We start from the raw sequence: 19,361 nt of genomic DNA, 5'->3' as shown, positions 1-19,361 counted from the left end.
TTTTTGAAGCTCGGGGATGTCCCCGCAAACATTTCAAAATATGGAAACGGTGGGCGGACTACAGGGGTCTGACCCTCGACCCTCCTATGGACATGGACGATGCACTGCCGCAGGATGTTGACCCTGCACCCTAGGCTGTTGGCCGGCTCCACCTTTGTACACTTTCTCTTATGGTTGAACTATGATCACGTGCACTGGGTTAGGGTGGGATAAGGGGTGGGTAGTGGACGGGGTTGGTGGGAGTTTTGGGGTAGGTGGGTGGGAGTAGTTTGGCAAAATTCGCTCTATGCACTGGGTTCAATGCTATGTCAATGCTGTGTCTTTTCATATCTACTGTTGACAGTCTCCTCCTGATTGTGGAGGGCTGTGCTGAAACCTGATTGAACTCCTAATGAAAATGGTTTTGAAAAAAAAAAAAAAAGACATTCTGAAAGCTACAGTTTCAAAATCCTTTGAGATCGCACTGCCTCGGGAGAGAGAATGGCGAGAGCCATGCCCCTGCCGCGGCATCACTTCAGCTGTGAGAGCCAGGGATGCCCACACCTCTCTCTAAGAGATGACCTTTTGGATTGTGTATCAAAGCACGACTTCTGGGAATAACTGCAAAATGCATTGTCCTTTGAAGGCATCCATCAAAGTCTTCTAACACCATTAATTCGTTCCTTCAAAGTGTTTGAGCTCTGAGCTGTTTCTGGTTTCAATTATCAATGCCGCTATTCTCAAAGCAATTAAACAAAAAAAACGTAAGCATACAAATATTTAGAGCTGCGCAAGTAAACTATCACATGACACAAAAGAATTTCTTTGTGTGGTACGTCCCTTTTTTTGCTTTGTGAATTGTCTGTCTCCTGTCAACTTTCCAACAATAAAGTTTAAGTAGGTCATGCAACTGAGATGAAGTTTGCTGCACCACTTGTCCTACTGGTTGTTTTTGGCGTCATCAATCATGTGTACACAAACAATGCAATTTGCGAGCGGAGTTTTTTTATGAGGCACATCAATGAAAATATCTGCGGAGCGCACTGCTCTCCTTTTTCCAGACAGAACTGGTCACACATTATATGAATGTGATTACTCATGATTGCAGTCTTCTTGCTTTCTAGCAGATTTGTCGCAGCCACAGCTGCAGCGCTAATTGCTGTATCTGAAAGAAACAGGTTAGTATTAGATTCCTTACCTTAGAATATCTCCAGGCGTCAGACTGGATCCGGAAACTTTTGCGCAGCAGTACCCCTGCGCGTCGGTAGGCGTCGTCTGCGGCTCCGCGTCTGTCGTCGGCGTCGTTTGTGCCGTGATGACGTCGCCGGAGTACTTAGACGCCGCCCTCGCGCGCTGACGTCAGTTCTTTTTTTTTCCGCGCCAGCTAATCGCAAATCCGGAGAAGTAGTACCCTTTTAGTCATTTTTTGACTAAAACTTTGATCTTTTTGATCTGTTTTTCGAGTCGATTGACTCAGACGGTGCCGGTAAGGATGCCTGGGTTCAAACCCTACTCCATGTGCAGCCGATTGATGCCGGTTACCGACCCCCATCCCCGGTGTCTTCAGTGTCTAGGCCTCGACCACCACGACCGAACCTGCTCCGACTGCCGGGCCCTGGCGTCCAAGGCTAGGCGGGAGCGGTCCCGCAAGCGGCTTGAGCTCCGGCAGTCGGCCCGTGCCGTTCAGGGTCCCGGTCCCACAGGAGGTCGAGGGACTGGTCGTGGGGTCGGAGCCCTCGTAGTTCCGAGAGTCGGCATCGGTCTTCGGGATCAAGATCCTCAGGTAAGAGGCATGAGAGGTCAGAAAAGCATCATCGCTCTTCCGACCCGCCCCGACGCTCGCGCAACGCGAACGGGGGTTCGGGTGACACCACCCACACGGCTCTGACGGAGTCGCGGGCGTCGCAGCCTTTTCTGCGACAAGGCAGACCATGCGCTTGAGCGCTTTAAGGACTCCAGGGCTACGGCCAAGTCCTTTGGCCTCTCGGCCCGCGCCAGTAAATGGGTGCCGTTCGCTCCTTTCGTGGCCAAGGAAGGGGCACTCCCACAAGTGCTGCCAGCCACGCACCGCAGACTAACATTCAACGCGGTGGCGGCCGTGGAAACCGCTGTGGCGGCGGTCAGGGACAACGGCGAGGCCAGTCCACACCTTCCCCCGCAGCATCCGCTTCTAAAGCCTCCTAGTCCATGCTTTCAGGCACATGTGATGCCAGTGGGGGGTAGGGTTCGCCATCACCACTTGCACTGTCACTTCGGACAGGTGGGTGTTGCAAATCGTCCGAAGGGGTTACTCCCTCCCCTTCGAGACAAACCCTCCAGCCATGCCACCGCAATACCACCGCGTGTCGGGGGACCACTTGCAACTTCTGCAAGAGGAAGTTACGGCCCTCTTGGCCAAGGGGGCCATCGAGCACGTTCCTGGGTCGGAAGTAGGATGTGGTTGTCACTCCCACTACTTTCTGGTACCCAAGAAGGGCAAAGGGGGTCTACGCCCTATCTTGGACCTACAGAACGTCAACGGCTTCCTCCGGAAAGAGAAGTTCAAGATGCTGACACTGGCTCAGGTCTTAGCTGTCCTGGACCCAGGAGACTGGATGGTAGCGTTGGAATTGCAGGACGCTTCATTCCCGTCCTGCCAGCCCACCGGCGCTACCTGCGGTTCACGGTAGGCCACGAGCACTTTCAGTTTACCGTGCTCCCCTTCGGCCTTACCAGCGCCCCACGGGTGTTCACGAAGGTGATGGCGGTGGTCGCAGCTCATCTGCGCAGGTTAGAGGTTTCAGTCTTCCCCTACCTCGACGACTGGTTCTTGAAGGCGGGCTCGCCCCGAACAGTCGTCAGCCCCCTCCAGACAAAGGCAGACCTCCTGCACCAGCTGGGGTTTTCCATCAATGTGCCGAAGTCACACCTGTGCCCCTCTCAGAAGCTCCTCTTCATCGGAGCGGTTCTCGACTCGGCACAGTTTCGGGTTTATCCTCCCAAACAGCGGGTTCGGGATATTCAGTCTCTGATTCCAATCTTTCAGCCTTTATCCCGGGTCTCGGTCAGGTTGACGCTGCGGCTTCTGGGGCTGATGGCATCCTGCATCCTTCTGGTGCATCACGCCAGGTGGCTGATGCGGGCTCTCCAGTGGGACCTGAAGTTTCAGTGGGCCCAGCGTCAGGGCAACCTGTCCGACCATGTCCTGATTTCGGAGGGCACTGCAAGACAGCTGCATACGTGGCTCACGGACCGCGATTGGGTCAGCGGCAGGTCCCTCTCCTTACCCCAACCGGAGCACGTAGTTGTGACGGACGCGTCCCTCCTAGGTTGGGGAGGCCACATGGGAGAGGCGGAGATCAGAGGCCTCTGGTCTCCGGCTGAGTCCCGGCTCCATATCAACCTTCTGGAGCTGAGGGCGATTCGTCTAGCACTGAAGGCATTCCTCCCCTCTGTCCGGGGGAGCGTAGTGCAGGTGTTCACAACACCACCGCCATGTGGTACTCCAACAAACAGGGCGGGGTGGGGTCGTGGACGCTCGGCCAGGATGCTCTGCGCCTCTGGCAGTGGCTGAAACATCAGGGCGTGACCCTGGTGGTTCAACACCTGGCGGGTTCTCAGAACGCCAGGGCGGACGAACTCAGCCGTCGTTGCATGATGGATCACGAATGGCATCTGAACTCGGATGTGGCACAAGGACTCTTTCTGCAGTGGGGAGAGCCTTGGTTAGATCTATTCGCCACAGAAGAGAACGCGCAATGCCCTCAGTTCTGCGCGTTGGAATTTCCAAGGCGGCACTCGCTCGGAGACGCTTTTCGTCGCGAGTGGAGTTGCGGTCTGTTGTACGCCTTTCCGCCTATACCACTTCTGCCCAGAGTGCTGAAGAAGATCAAGCGCGACCGGGCCCAAGTTATCCTTGTGGCTCCGGACTGGGCACGAAGGTACTGGTATCCCGAGCTACTCAGTATGTCTGTCGGTCCCCCGGTTCGTCTGCCTCTTCAGGAGGACCTTCTGTCGCAGCAGCAGGGGACGGTCCTCCACCCGAACCTGTCCAGTCTCTACCTACATGATTGGAGATTGAGCGGCTACATTTGAAGCCATTTGACTTGCCTCCTGAAGTCTATACTGTGATTCTGGCAGCCAGGCGTCCCTCCACAAAGTCGACGCCTGCAGGTGGAACAGATTTGTGGCATGGTGCACAGCAAAGGCTGTGGACCCTCTCTCTGCCCCTCTTTCTGAGGTTCTTTTCTTCCTTCTTTCTCTTGCCCAGCAAGGCTCTGCTCTGGGCACTCTAAAGGGCTACCTTTCTGCCTTTTTAAGGCTGCCTGATCAGCCATCTTTGTTCAAGTCCCCAATTGTAAATAGGTTTTTGAAGGGCATCACACACATGTTCCCCCCCCCTTTTCCTTTCGTGATGCCTCAGTGGGACTTGAACCTTGTTCTTACCTATCTAATGTGCGCTCCCTTTGAGCCACTTCATAACTGTCCTCTTCGCCTTCTTACTCTGAAGACTGCTTTCCTGGTCGCCGTCACCTCTGCCAGGAGAGTGAGTGAGCTCCAGGCTCTTTCTTCCAAACCTCCTTTCCTTTCTGTCCATCCGGATAAGGTTGTGTTGCGGAGAAGACCCTCTTTCCTGCCCAAGGTTGTCACAGCCTTCCACATCGGGCAGTCCATCACCTTGCCCTCCTTCTTTCAGCCTCCACATCCCTCAAAGGAGAAAGAGCGGCTCTACCGTCTGGACCCAAAACATGCGTTCTCGTTTTATCTGGATCGTACACGACAGTTCCGGGTGGATGACCAACTCTTTGTTGGTTACGTGGGCGCTAAGAAGGGACGGGCGGTACACAAGCGGACCATCTCTCGGTGGGTCGTGCTGTGTATCAAGGCATGCTACTCCTTGGCTAAGAAGGAACATCCTGTTTGGCTGAGGGCCCATTCCACTCGGGCCACGGCGGCTACTAGTGCCCTGTGTCGGGGAGTCCCCTTGCAGGACATTTGTCAGGCAGCTAGTCAAGTCAAGTCAAGTCAGAGAATTTATATAGCGCACTACCTACCCAGAGGGTCTCAAGGCGCTTAGAAAGGGGAGGAGGATTACTTGTCAAATATCCACGTTTTAAGTTGCTTTCTGAATGCTAGGTGGTTCTGGGTGAGGCGAAGGTACGCGGGGAGTGAGTTCCATGTTTTAGCAGCCAGGTATGAGAAGGATCTGCCTCCCATGGTGGTCTTGTTGATGCGAGGTACAGTGGCGAGGGCTTGGCTGGAAGAACGTAGTTGGCGGGGGGGGGTGTAGAAGGACAGTCGTGAGTTGAGGCATTCTGGTCCGATATCGTAGAGTGATTTGTGTGCGTGGGTTAGCAGTCGGAAAGTGATTCTCTTATTGACGGGTAGCCAGTGGAGGTCTTTCAGGTGACCAGAGATGTGTTCGTTGCGCGGGATGTCTAATATGATTCTGGCTGAGGCGTTTTGGATTCGTTGGAGTTTCTTCTGGAGTTTAGCGGTAGTACCTGCGTAGAGGGTGTTTCCGTAGTCCAGTCGGCTCTTGACTAAAGCATGGGTGACTGTTTTCCTTGTTTCGGTGGGGATCCAGCGAAATGTTTTCCTGAGCATGCGAAGAATGTTGAAGCAGGATGAGGATACGGCGCTGACTTGTCTGTTCATTGAAAGTGAAGAATCAAGGATCACGCCTAGGTTCCGTGCGTGGTCTGTCGGGATGAGTGCTTTTTCAAGGGCTTCCGGCCACCAAGAGTCGTCCCATGCAGAGGGGGATGTACCTAAGATGAGGACTTCTGTTTTGAGTGAGGATCCTTGTGGTACGCCACAGATGACTTCAGTGGCCTCGGACTTGAATGGTGGGAGGCGGACTCTCTGGGTTCTTCCGGTGAGGAACGAGGTGATCCATTCAAGTGCTTTTCCTTGTATTCCGATGTTATTGAGGCGTTGTAACAGGGTGCTGTGGCAGACTGTGTCGAATGCTGCAGAGAGGTCGAGGAGGATGAGGGCGACTGTGTCTCCATTGTCCAGTAGAGTTCGAATGTCGTCTGTTGCTGCGATGAGGGCGGTCTCAGTGCTGTGTTTTGCTTGGAAGCCAGATTGTGAGGAGTCGAGGGATTTGTTGGCTTCGAGGAAAGCGGCGAGCTGGTTGTTGACGGCTTTCTCGATGACTTTGGCCGGGAATGGAAGGAGCGAAATGGGGCGGTAATTTTTGAGTTCGGTGGGGTCCGCTGTGGGTTTTTTCAGTAGGGCGGTGAGTTCAGCGTGTTTCCAGTCTTCCGGGAAGGTGGCGGAGTTGAAGGAGCAGTTGATGACGTCTCGGAGGTGCGGTGCTATGACGGAGTCTGCTTTGTTGAAGATGTGGTGAGGACATGGATCTGTGGGGGATCCTGAGGGAATGGAGTTCATCAGGCGGATGGTGTCCTCAGTGGAGATTGGGTTCCAGTCGTTAAGGGTGTTCACGGGGGGAGAGTGTTCAGCAGATGGTTGGGTGGGTTGGTCTCCGGGTTGGTTGTCGAAGCTTTTGTGGATGTCTGCAATCTTGTTGTGGAAGAATGAGGCTAGGGAGTTGTAGAGGGCTTGGGAAGGGGTGATGTCGTTGGAGTTGGCCGAGGGGTTGAAAAATTCCTTGACGATGTTGAAAAGTTCCTTGCTGTTGTGGGCGTTGTTGTCAAGTCGATCCTTGAATGCTGTTTTCTTGGCCTTTCGGATTAGTTGGTGGTGAGTGCGGGTGGCGTTTTTGAAGGCGTCTTTGGTGCTAGAGGTTGGGTCTTTTTTCCAGGCCTTTTCAAGGGAGCGGCAGAGTTTCTTGGACTTCTTAAGGTCATCGTTGAACCATGAGGCCTTCTTGCTGCCAGGTTTGCTTTGACGTTTTTTCAGTGGTGCTAAGGTGTCGGCAGTGTTGGATAACCATAGGGTGAGGTTGGCGGCGGCTTGGTTTGGGTTAGAAGAGTGGGCTGGGGTGTTTAGAAGGAGCGATGCGGAGATCTGGTCGGTGGTGATTTTGTTCCAGTTTCTTTGCAGAGTTGGTTGGAGGTGGTTGGTGGGTTTCGGCTTGTTGTAGGTGAAGTGAACGCAGCTGTGGTCAGTCCAGAGGAGGTCCGTGGTGTGGCTGAAGGAGACATGATTGCTGGAGGTGAAGATGGGGTCGAGTGTGTGACCTGCCATGTGGGTGGGGGAAGTGACTAGTTGTTTAAGTCCGAGGTTGGCGAGGTTGTCCAAGAGGGTGGTGGTGTTGCGGTCGTTGATCTTTTCAAGGTGAAAGTTGAGGTCTCCCAGAAGGATGTAGTCTTTGGAGGGGAGCGCGTGTGGAGTGACGAAGTCCGCGATGTCTTCACTGAATTTTGCGCTGGGTCCTGGTGGTCTGTAGAGGAGGGTGCCTCTGAGTGTGGTCTTGGGGTCGATGTGGATTTGGAAGTGAAGGTATTCGGAGTTGGCGAGGTTGGCGTCAGAGCTGGTTGAGATGCGGATAGATTTTTTATGGACGATAGCGATTCCTCCTCCTGTGTGGCCGGTACGGTCCTTGCGTGTGATCTTATAGTCTTCAGGGATGGCAATGGTGATGTCTGGGGCGGAGGAAGCGTTCATCCATGTTTCCGTTAGGAAGGCGACTTCTGGAGAGATGGTGTCTAGTAGATTCCATAGGTCAATGGCGTGTCTGTGGACCGAGCGGGTGTTGAGAAGGATGCATTGTAGGTGGTTGGGGTCGTGAATCTGTGGTGTGGTCGTAGCGGAGATGCAGTTGGTGACGCTGAATTTGCAGGAGTAGCAAGAGAAAGGTCCATGGGTGTGTCCAGGAGCGGCTTGGACGCAGGTGGGGGCGCGACCGGGGTTAAGGGCTAGGAGGGTTGCGGCATCGTAGGTGATGCGGGAGGGCAGCGCAGCGCGAGGTCCAGGGGGTATGGCGCTGGGCGCGGTCCAGGCGCGGACGGGCGTAGACGGGCTTACCTTTGGCGCACCTTCGGCGCGGATTGGGCGCGATCGCTGCGCGTAAATGCTGCGCGCGGGAACTCCTGTCATATAGGGAGAGTGGAGGGGGAGGGGCGAGGGCGGCTCAGCTGGGAGGCGGGTCGGGCACACGAGGACGACAACAAACAAACAAAATGGAGGCGGGGGGAGGAGCAGAGCGGAGCGCTATTGGTAAATGCGCAAACAATGTAAGGAAATTACAAAATTGAAAGCTAGAGCGCTAATTACACAAAGCGCTAAACAAAGCACACAGCAGGCGAAAAACAAATGCAACTTTGAAAGTGATTATTAAGCAGAGCAGCGCTACGATACCAGGCGTCAGCCAGGGACACAGGGAGCGACCACTCAGTCCGTGAGGAGGAGCGAGTCACAGCGTCTACAGGGCGAGGAGCGCTATAATAAGTCAGTGGGAGGGCGGCTCAGCTGGGAGGCGGGTCGGGCACACGAGGACGACAACAAACAAACAAAATGGAGGCGGGGGGAGGAGCAGAGCGGAGCGCTATTGGTAAATGCGCAAACAATGTAAGGAAATTACAAAATTGAAAGCTAGAGCGCTAATTACACAAAGCGCTAAACAAAGCACACAGCAGGCGAAAAACAAATGCAACTTTGAAAGTGATTATTAAGCAGAGCAGCGCTACGATACCAGGCGTCAGCCAGGGACACAGGGAGCGACCACTCAGTCCGTGAGGAGGAGCGAGTCACCTACGTGGGCCTCGCTGCACATGTTCGCAAGACACTACTGCCTGGACAGTTAAGTCCGGAGGGATGGCTTCTTTGGCCGTTCCGTCCTCCAGGACTTTCTGGTGTGATTATTGGTTCGCAGACCCACCACCGGGATTGGTATTGCTGGGGTATCTATTCTAAGGTAAGGAATCTAATACTAACCGGTTTCTTTCAGATGAACAAGTTACTTACCTTCGGTAGCGATATATCTGGAAGAAACAGTAGTTAGTATTAGATTCCTTACCGCCCCACCCATCCTCCCCGTTCTGCGAACCGATATTTAGGGTTAAGGTCATCCCCTTTCAGGGCCCTAGTTTCTTGGCTCCAGTGTTGGTTTTTATCATGGATCTGCGTTTCTGGCACGGAAAAGCTGTGTATAAGAACTGACGTCATCCCGGCGCAAACGACGCCGACGACGGACGCGGAGCCGCATACGACGCCTACCGACGCGCAGGGGTACTGCTACTCAAAAGTCTGACGCCTGGGGATATTCTAAGGTAAGGAATCTAATACTAACTAATGTTTCTTCCAGATATATCGTTACAGAAGGTAAGTAACTTGTTCATAATGCACTCTTCTCAAGAGGGCTGCACATTTAGAAATTCCTCTTCTTTATTGGATTGATTTTGTGCAATCCTCAGAGCATGCGCACCTGCCGATGAATATCGAATATGCATTTGCTACGGATTGATTTTCACTCCGGAAGAGACCCTTGATGTCCCCCCAAAATACTGGTCCTTTCGCTCCGGAAGAGGTAGCACAGCATAACTAACAAGCCACTAACCCAGGCAAAACGTGTCGTCCCTGATTGCTCGGCAGTTTCATTGTAGCATCTGCAGAATTCCGTGGCCTTTATTAATCAGTAGGACACACTCGAAAGCATGAAGACGCAGTGAAAGCAAGTGCGCAGAGAAGACTTCCACTTACAAAAAATGCATGTTTGCACAGAAAGGGACTTGCGTGCACATTGAGGTCTAAATGAAGCTGCAGCAGGATGAATGCATTTCTACATTAGAGAGAGAGAAAGCACATACAAATATCAAAGCTTAGAACTAGAAGCAACATCTGCCTCCCGGCCTGGACAGTGGGTGGCAGCAGACATGCGGCATTAGGGTGGGAGGCGGCACCAGTAAACTGTGCTCCGTGGAGATTGGCAGAGTTCTTTTTGCGCCCTAAAACTCTGTGTACTCCTCCAAGGGAGCACAGTTAAACGCCCACCCCTAGACAAAAAGGCCCTGGGTAGAAGCTCGGCAATGACACTCGACGACCTTTTAGTACACTGGATACTTTGCACAATACAAGACAGTGAAGACGAGCATTAGTTGGACCGGGTCAATTCATCATATAAAATGTCCTAATACATGCATTGGGCCAGAACTGGGAGAACCATTGGCCATCTTGCAGCCCTTGATCACCCACAGACAAGCAAGAAGGTTTTTGATCTGGCTTTGGTCCTGGTTGAATGCAGCATTGCGACGTCATGTAAGTCACCCAAGCATTCACAACTGAGCTTGTGGCATAAAGACGCGAGTCTGACACTCGACCACCTTGAGGTAAAAGTCAGAAGAAAACAGGTATCGTTGGCTGTGGCGGTTTCGGAGGTGGTACAGAATGGGCACTCCATTAATGGAATTTGTTTAGTACATCTATGTTAGACGGACCGGGAGGGTCGGCCGAGGATAAGGGGAGAGGTCTCCGGGGAGAGCCATCTCCAGCGATCGTACAGACAAGTAACTTCCCCCCCACAGACGGACACCACACAAGGGTAAAGTTCAACGAGACTTTATAGGCAATTCTTTAAGGGTACGATGGAATGGTACAAGGAGGTCTGGACTCAGGGGTCCCCTCGGTTCTGGTCTCTGGCTTGGGAAAAGGGTAGCGGGACAGTCTTGTTACCAAAAGATGAAACTAGCTCTCAATCCTCGAGCTCGGCGTTCTAGATGATCGGGCCGCGGCGGAGCCAGCAGGTCCCGAGATGGACGAAGGAAACGACGGTCCGCGGCGGAGCCAGCAGGTCCCGATGAAGATGGTGAATGCAAACGGTCCGCGGCCACGCCAGCAGGTCCCGACGACGATGAAGGATATGAAGGTTACGAAGGTTGCGGCAGCGCCAGCAGGCAAGACGATGGTGCACGAGACAGAGCTATGGCAGCGCCAGTAGTCCGTCAAGGATGAGTTCTTCTCTGCGTCTCTCGACTCCAAGATACAACTGCCTTCCTGCTCTGGAGCTGCCCCAGTTATAGGGCTGGTGCCCTTTGATGTCCGGACCCTCGCACTTGGAGGTCGGGAGGTCCGGGATGAGGGAGTCCAGACACCCAGCAGGGGGGTGGAGCCAGCGCCCGGGGAGGCGATGGGCGAGCGGCACCTGGCGGGGGAGAGCCATCGACACCTCTTTCCCCCAGTGACTTGCCAAGTAGCCCGCTCACCTCCTGGGTGGATGGTGGTGCCGGGATGTCTGAGACCTGGCCAGGCCCAGGGTTGAGGTCGATCTGGGGCCAGGCGGCCTCGTGGTGGAGTGTCCAAGATGGCGCCCAGGATGGGCGCGCAGGCCGGCAGTGGATCAGGCCCACGAGGTCGACATGTTCGAGGGTAGGGGTCCCGGAGGGGACGGAGGACGTGTAATGGTGGTGTGTGGTACCTGCGTGACCGGGCTCGGGCCTGGTCGGGCCGGGGGAGAGTGGCCCTTCATGTGGCCTGTCCAACATGCGTCCCCCCCAGCTGAAGGCGGGGAGAGTTACCCATCCTCTTGGGGACTCTCCTCGTCGAGGCGGAAGAACCGGGACAGGCCATCCGCGTTGGCGTGATCTGGCCCAGGCCGATGTTCAACTGTGAAGTCCATCCCTTGGAGGGAGATGGACCAACGTAGTAACTTCGGGTTTTCTCCCCGCATCTGCATCAGCCACTGCAGGGGTCGGTGGACGGTCTGCACCCGAAAGTGTGTGCCAAAGAGGTAGGGCCGGAGTTTCTTGAGGGCCCATACCACGGCGAAGGCCTCCCTCTCAATGGTGCTCCAGCGTTGTTCTCGTGGTAGGAGTCGCCTGCTGATGAAGGCCACTGGCTGATCAAGGCCTTCGGTGTTCACTTGAGACAGGACTGCCCCGATGCCATGGTCGGAGGCATCCGTCTGGACGACGAACTCCCGGCTGTAGTCGGGGGCCTGGAGCACAGGGGCGGAACACATGGCGGCTTTCAATTGTTCGAATGCTGTTTGACACTCTGGGGTCCAGTTGACTGCCTTGGGTTGATTTTTTGACGTGAGTTCCGTGAGGGGACCCACTATAGTACCATAGTCTTTCACGAACCTTCGGTAGTAGCCCGTGAGGCCCAGGAAGGCTCGTACCTCGGTCTGGGTGATGGGGGGCTGCCAGGACTGGATGGCGGCAATTTTGAGCTGCAGAGGGGCCACCAGGCCGCTTCCCACCTGGTGTCCGAGGTAGGTTACAGACCCTTGACCAATTTGACATTTGCTGGCCTTGATCGTGAGGCCAGCTCGCTGAAGGGCTTGTAGCACGGCTCGGAGGTGGCGGAGGTGCTCGGTCCAATGGTGGCTGTATACAGCGATGTCATCTAGGTAGGCGGCGCTGAACCCTTCGAGCCCCGCCAGGACTTGATTGACGAGCCGCTGAAAGGTTGCTGGGGCATTCTTCATGCCAAAGGGCATGACCTTGAAATGGTAATGGCCATCGGGGGTGGAAAAGGCAGAACGTTCTTGGGCCCGGGGTGTGAGGCCGATTTGCCAGTAGCCCGCCGTCAGGTCGAAAATACTGAGGTAGCGGGCAGCTCCCATGCGGTCGATTAGTTCATCTGCCCGGGGGATGGGATGTGCGTCTGTTCTGGTGACCGCATTTAAGCCCCGGTAGTCGACGCAGAACCGGAGTTCCGGCGTGGTGCCAGGGGCGGCTGCTTTGGGGACCAGTACTACAGGACTGGCCCAGGGGCTATCTGAGGGCTCGATGACCCCGAGCGTGAGCATTCTTGCTACCTCTTCCTGGATGCAGGCCCGTACCCGATCTGGCACGCGGTAGGCCCGGTGGCGGATAGGGGGGCTGTCCCCTGTGTCCACATCGTGCACACACCAGGAAGTGACACCTGGGGCGAGGGAGAACAGGCTGGCGAACTGTGACAGGAGGACTCGACACTCCTGGTGTTGCTCTCGGGTGAGGGCCTCCGAGAGTCGGACCCCATCCACGGAGCCGTCTTTCTCCTGAGTCCGTAGGAGGTCAGGGAGGGGCTCGGAGTCCTCTTCAGCCCCATTGTCTGTGGCCATCAGGAGGCTGAGTTCTGAACGCACAAAGTGGGGTTTCAGTCTGTTAGCGTGGAGGACCCGGAGGGGGTTCCGGGGAGATTCCATGTCGATGAGATAGGTGGCAGGACCCTTGCGCTCGACTACTTTGAAGGGCCCTGTCCACTTGTCTTGCAGGGCGCAGGGTTCGGTGGGGGACATCACCCATACCTGTTGCCCAGGTTCAAATTCGATGGAGGAGGCATTCCGGTCATACCACTTTTTCATGTCCTCTTGACTGGCCTCTAGGTTGGCTTTTGCCAGCTCTCTGAACCGCCGGGTCTGGTTGCGGAGGGTTAGGAGGTATCGGAAAACATCTGGTGGGTTCTTTAGAGGGGGCATCTCCCAGCCTTCCTTGACTAGGCTGAGCGGCCCCCGCACTGGGTGTCCATATAGTAGTTCAAACGGGCTGAAGCCCAGGGACTTCTGGGGAACCTCTCGATAGGCGAAGAGGAGGCACGGCAGCAGCACGTCCCACTGGCGACGGAGGGGCTCTTCCAACCCCCCGATCATCCCTTTGAGTGTGCGGTTGAACCGCTCAACGAGTCCGTTTCCTTGAGGGTGATAGGGGGTCGTGAATCGGTAGGTAACCCCGCACTGTTGCCAGAGGGACTTCATATATTTAGAAATAAAGTTCGTGCCTCTGTCGCTGACGACTTCTCGGGGGAAGCCCACACGGGAGAAGATCCCCAACAGAGCCCGGCCGACTACCGGGGCTGTCACAGTTCGCAGGGGAACAGCCTCGGGGTAGCGGGTGGCGTGGTCCACTAGCACCAGGATGAATCGATGGCCTTGTTTGGTGCGCGGGTCCAGGGGTCCCACGATGTCTATCCCGACCCTCTCGAACGGGGTGGTGACCACGGGAAAAGGTTGCAGGGGGGCTTTTAGTTTGCGGCCGCTCTTTCCACTGGCTTGGCACGTGGGGCAAGATCGGCAATGCTGGTGTACATCGTTCCTCATTTTGGGCCAGAAGAAGTGGGTCACCAGACGACTATAGGTTTTATCTTGACCCAGGTGTCCCGCCAGGGGGACATCGTGGGCCAGGTTTAGCAGAAAGTCTCTAAAACGGAGGGGCACCACCAGTACTCGGCTAGCCCCCAGCTCCGCGATTCTTTGCTCACTGTACAGCAGTTCATTGTCCCAGTAGACCCAGTGCGTTCCGGAGGTATCCCCTGCACTTTGGGCGAGCGCTTGTTGGCGGAGTCCCTCGAGGGAGGGACAGGTCTTCTGTTCTTGGCGAAATTGTTCTTGCGTGGGCCCCCCCTCTTGAGGCCACTGGCCGATGTTAGCGAGGTCTGGAGGTTGAGCTGGTTCTGGGGGGACGTCACGGTCGGTGGTTTCGGCTGGGGCGACCGGAGGCGGTGGCGCCGGCCATTCGGGTTCCTCTGGGCGGGGGTTGGCACGGGCGGCCATGGACCGGGTGGTGACGCACGCCCAGTCCGGGACGCCTAACATCCCCAGGTGTTCTCTTCGTTCTACGGCTGCCCACGGAGAGCTTTCAAGGTCATTCCCCAGGAGGCAGTCTACGGGGGCATCGTCTCGGACCGTTACCTTTAACATGCCGGAGACCCCTCCCCATTCGAAGGGGACGCAGGCCATCCGACACAGACTTTCCGAGTTATCGGCTGAACGTACAGGGCAGAGAATGTTCGGTAGATATTGTTCTGGGGTCACCAGGTGACAGCGGACGGCTGTTACACTGGCCCCAGTGTCACGAAGGGCTTCGGCCCGGCGTCCATTGATGCTCACCCATTGGCTGTACTTCTGGGTGTTAGCGGGTAGGGGGACCCGCGGAACCATGTCTCTCCCCCCTAAGCAGGCTAGAGCCATGGCGGCTGGCTCCCATTCTTGGTGTTCCTGTTCATATTCCTCCTGTTCCTCTGAGATCTGTTCTTCCCCCAGAGCAGCAGCGGCTACTTGGCGGGATCTTGGGCTCTGGTACTGGGGGCAGTTTGGGTCGTTTGCATAGTGTCCGATTCGTTGGCATCGATGGCACGTAACATTGGCTCGATATCCCGGTCGCGCCGGGGTGCTGCCCCGGTTGGCCGGGGGGGTGGTGCTGGTAGCGGGGGCGACCGGAACGTTGTCTCTTCCGCGCCCTTGGCCTCCTCCTCCTCCTCGGGGACGGTGTTGACCACTGTTGTTCCGGTTTTGTTCGTAGGACCCATTTCGACCCACTCTGGTGATTTCCCACCGGTCAGCTTCGGCTGCGAGCTGCCGGGGATCCGTTAACTTGCTGTCGAGGAGGTGCTGGCGGAGTTCAATGAAGCAATTGTTCGACAGATGCTCCCAGACCATAAGATTGAACAGTTGTTCGTAGGTTGTGACCTTGCTTCCTTTGATCCAGCCTTCGAAGGCTCGGCTAAAGTAGTTTACATAGTCCACCCAAGTTGTACCCGGGATGCGGGTGCAGTCTCGGAACCTCTGACGGTACATCTCGGGTGTGAGGCCATAGCGGGTGAGGAGTGCAGCTTTCATATGGTCATAGGAGGTCATCTGGTGGTCCGGGAGTTGCAGCAGGGCGTCGCGGCCCTCATTGAGGAATCTCCCCCATAGACCGGCTCCCCAATCGCTTCTATCGATCCGGTGTGCAGTCATAGCGATTTCATAGGCCTTAAACCATTGCTGGATGTCGTCCTCTCGGAAGTACTCTCGGACGACATCCTTGGGGATGTGTACCTTTTTCTCTGTTGCCCCTGGGGTGTGGGGTTGCTCGGACACCCCTACTTCTTTATTCTGCTTGCGTAGGTCGATCTCCGCTAATTTCCGCTCATGCTCATATGCCAGTTTCTTTTCCTCGAGCTCCCTTTGTCTCTGTTTCTCCTCTCTTTCTTCTCGGAGACGCAGGTGCTCTAAGTTGATTTTTTGTTCGGCCAATTTAAGTTCAATGTCCATTTTGAGCCGGGCCATTTCCAGCTCGTGTAGTCGGGTTTTCTCTCGTTCCTGGATCTCGTCTTGCGAGAGACCCTTTCTTTGCTCCTCGGGGGCCGTGGTGGTTTTTGCTGCGATGCTTTGATCCGAGGTTCCGGCAGCCCCGGTTTCTGCCCAAGATTCTAGGGCCTGCTTAAAATCGTCTTTGGTACTTAGTCCGGTGGTAGCGATACCTAGTTCGATGCAGAACTGTTTTAGTTCACGATGGCTGTACTCGTCCAATTTCTCCATCTGGAATTTCTCCGTTGATCCGCTTTCTTTAGTTGACATCGTGATTCGCCGTGGGGTGAGCTACTCTCTGTACGGTTATGCGGTGATTCGGATCGCGCCGCTGGCCACCAATGTTAGACGGACCGGGAGGGTCGGCCGAGGATAAGGGGAGAGGTCTCCGGGGAGAGCCGTCTCCAGCGATCGTACAGACAAGTAACTTCCCCCCCACAGACGGACACCACACAAGGGTAAAGTTCAACGAGACTTTATAGGCAATTCTTTAAGGGTACGATGGAATGGTACAAGGAGGTCTGGACTCAGGGGTCCCCTCGGTTCTGGTCTCTGGCTTGGGAAAAGGGTAGCGGGACAGTCTTGTTACCAAAAGATGAAACTAGCTCTCAATCCTCGAGCTCGGCGTTCTAGATGATCGGGCCGCGGCGGAGCCAGCAGGCCCCGAGATGGACGAAGGAAACGACGGTCCGCGGCGGAGCCAGCAGGTCCCGATGAAGATGGTGAATGCAAACGGTCCGCGGCCACGCCAGCAGGTCCCGACGACGATGAAGGATATGAAGGTTACGAAGGTTGCGGCAGCGCCAGCAGGCAAGACGATGGTGCACGAGACAGAGCTATGGCAGCGCCAGTAGTCCGTCAAGGATGAGTTCTTCTCTGCGTCTCTCGACTCCAAGATACAACTGCCTTCCTGCTCTGGAGCTGCCCCAGTTATAGGGCTGGTGCCCTTTGATGTCCGGACCCTCGCACTTGGAGGTCGGGAGGTCCGGGATGAGGGAGTCCAGACACCCAGCAGGGGGGTGGAGCCAGCGCCCGGGGAGGCGATGGGCGAGCGGCACCTGGCGGGGGAGAGCCATCGACACCTCTTTCCCCCAGTGACTTGCCAAGTAGCCCGCTCACCTCCTGGGTGGATGGTGGTGCCGGGATGTCTGAGACCTGGCCAGGCCCAGGGTTGAGGTCGATCTGGGGCCAGGCGGCCTCGTGGTGGAGTGTCCAAGATGGCGCCCAGGATGGGCGCGCAGGCCGGCAGTGGATCAGGCCCACGAGGTCGACATGTTCGAGGGTAGGGGTCCCGGAGGGGACGGAGGACGTGTAATGGTGGTGTGTGGTACCTGCGTGACCGGGCTCGGGCCTGGTCGGGCCGGGGGAGAGTGGCCCTTCATGTGGCCTGTCCAACAATCTATTTGTAAAGCTGCACCATAAATGTATTATGAATCAAAAGTTAGGGCTACCAGCAGACCAGGAAGGCCTTGGATGAAAGATGTGACAACCTTGTTACATGCTTAAGTTAAAAAGAGAATGCGAGAGGTGAGAACTGATGAAACAAGCTTTGGTATAGCCAATAGGTCTCGCCTTTGGGACCTTATAAGTATTTAGCCATGCAACAGTTGATGTTGTTGCACCAAGGATATTGTCCTGGATAACTAAACACTTATAAGGTCCCAAAGGCGAGACCTATTGGCTATGCCAATGCTTGTTTATTACTGCTACATCTGGCCCAGAAAGGGTATTTATTAACAAGCAAACAAATTAATAGCGTGAGACAAGCCAGAGCCGAGCCATGGGTCTGGTTTTGCTTCAGGATACACCGCAGAAGAGAAGCCATCTGAATATCTGGCAGGTAAATCATGCAACAAACGTCATGTACAAATATGAAACAGACACTTCAAAATTCAAAAAAGTATATTGCTTTAACATTTGGAATCGGTTCATTTCAATAAATGGTGTCACTGCAACGAGTAAGCTTTAATAAAATTGATCATTTCTAAACATGACCTTCAAAACATTCTTGAAAGCCCTGTTTCTTTCCTGATGATGATGCCATTAGAGAGCCAAGCGTGTCTTGTGCTCTTTTAATATATGGCTTATATTGTTGTTGTAAATGGAAGAACGTCCATCCTGGACAAGAGATGGCATTTGGACAGCATGCATCATAAACTGAATTATTAGAAGGTGCTTTCAAATATGATGATCCAGGAAAAGGAGGTACAATGAAATTAAGTAATAGTCCATGATCACACAAGTTGGTCAAGCAGGGAAGAGGAATGAAAGTGCTGCATTATTTCATGAGCTCCCTTTCAGAACTTATTGCTTTTCATGAGCTCCCTTTCAGAGCTTATTGCTTTTTAACAAATTCAAGTTTGCTTTCCTCGCTTACTGTACTTCAAATTTGGGCATGTTACAAGTAGACAACAGTTCAGGACATATGAAGTCGATGGCTAATTGGTTAAGTGTGCGGATATTTATCATTTTTTATTCATGTATTTAAGAATTAAGCATGAAGTAGTGACTGAACAAAACTACATGCTTGAGCCACAAACAATTTGGCCTTGTTCAAGTTGAAGATATAGGAAGTATTACAAATGCAGCTCGAATAGTGTGTGTTTCTGTCAACAAAACTTTAATACAGTTGTTTTTTTTTTCTTTCAGATGCAAATCTTTGTACATTCAGGAAAGAATGGTGATCAAATAAGTCACAATGCGAGTGTGAACTTAGACATACCAACTGGATATTTAATTCATGTTACCAAGTCTCAGTCTCCCTACATCATCTTTTACAACGGTAAATGTTAGTCTTTCTTTAACAAGATTTCCAAAGAACTCCTGATGTTAATAATGTATGTGTTTTCAAATTGTAAAGATAACTAAGTATTAGAGTGCTTTAAGGAGGGCATGAACATTTTTCCAGTAGCTTTCAATTGGTTCAGACTTCCCTTAAAAACTCTCTGGCAACTCTCTAGTATCTTTAACCGGATCTGATGAAGTAGGTAATGTGAGGTAATATTAAAGCTAGTTGTACAAACTTTGATTATAGGACTATATGTTGCTGACCACAGCTGCCTAACTCCACTGACCTAATTGTGGCTGGAGAAAAGAATACCACTAGACCACAGTCCCTCCTCATTTAACCTGTGTTAGAAATTGGGTTTCTGATTAGCAGAGCTATGCAGCTGTCCAAGCAGGAACCACAATCCCTAGTCATGGTAAGCCAGATACACACTAAAAGTTAACCTTTACTCACCCTTGCTTGTCACAGAGCAGTCTAGCTTATCTTAAGAGGAAATAACCTTTACTCACCCTTGCTTGTCACAGAGCAGTCCAGCTTATCTTAAGAGGCAATGTGTAAAGTATTTGTGCAACACACACACAACAACACAATGAATATACTACAAAAAGGCTCCACACAGAGGTTTAGAAAAATAGACAATGATTTTCCTCCATTTTAATTATTTGACAATATTCTGAGGGTGTGTTTACCATGCTCAAACCACTGACATTCTCAAAA

General features: G+C 53.8%; 1 protein-coding gene across 4 annotated transcripts in view; it reads left to right on the top strand.

Annotated features, from left to right (window-relative positions):
* FAM234A (family with sequence similarity 234 member A) overlaps positions 1 to 19,361 on the top strand; it is a 460,740-nt gene that overhangs the window by 213,630 nt on the left and 227,749 nt on the right. For all 4 annotated transcript variants that reach the window (XR_015300694.1, XM_086941371.1, XM_086941370.1 and 1 more), the window contains exon 6: positions 18,506 to 18,638. Coding sequence is in view for 3 of the 4 variants with exons in the window: in XM_086941371.1 (XP_086797497.1) it covers positions 18,506 to 18,638 (133 nt within the window). In the remaining variant the exon portion in view is untranslated. The remainder of the gene's footprint in view (positions 1 to 18,505; positions 18,639 to 19,361) is intronic.

The sequence above is a fragment of the Lissotriton vulgaris genome, chromosome 10 (genome assembly GCF_964263255.1).
Source record: "Lissotriton vulgaris chromosome 10, aLisVul1.2, whole genome shotgun sequence".
Taxonomy (NCBI): domain Eukaryota; kingdom Metazoa; phylum Chordata; class Amphibia; order Caudata; family Salamandridae; genus Lissotriton; species Lissotriton vulgaris.
Note: the sequence above shows the minus strand (reverse complement) of the source record. Positions and strands in the feature narration are given on the sequence as shown.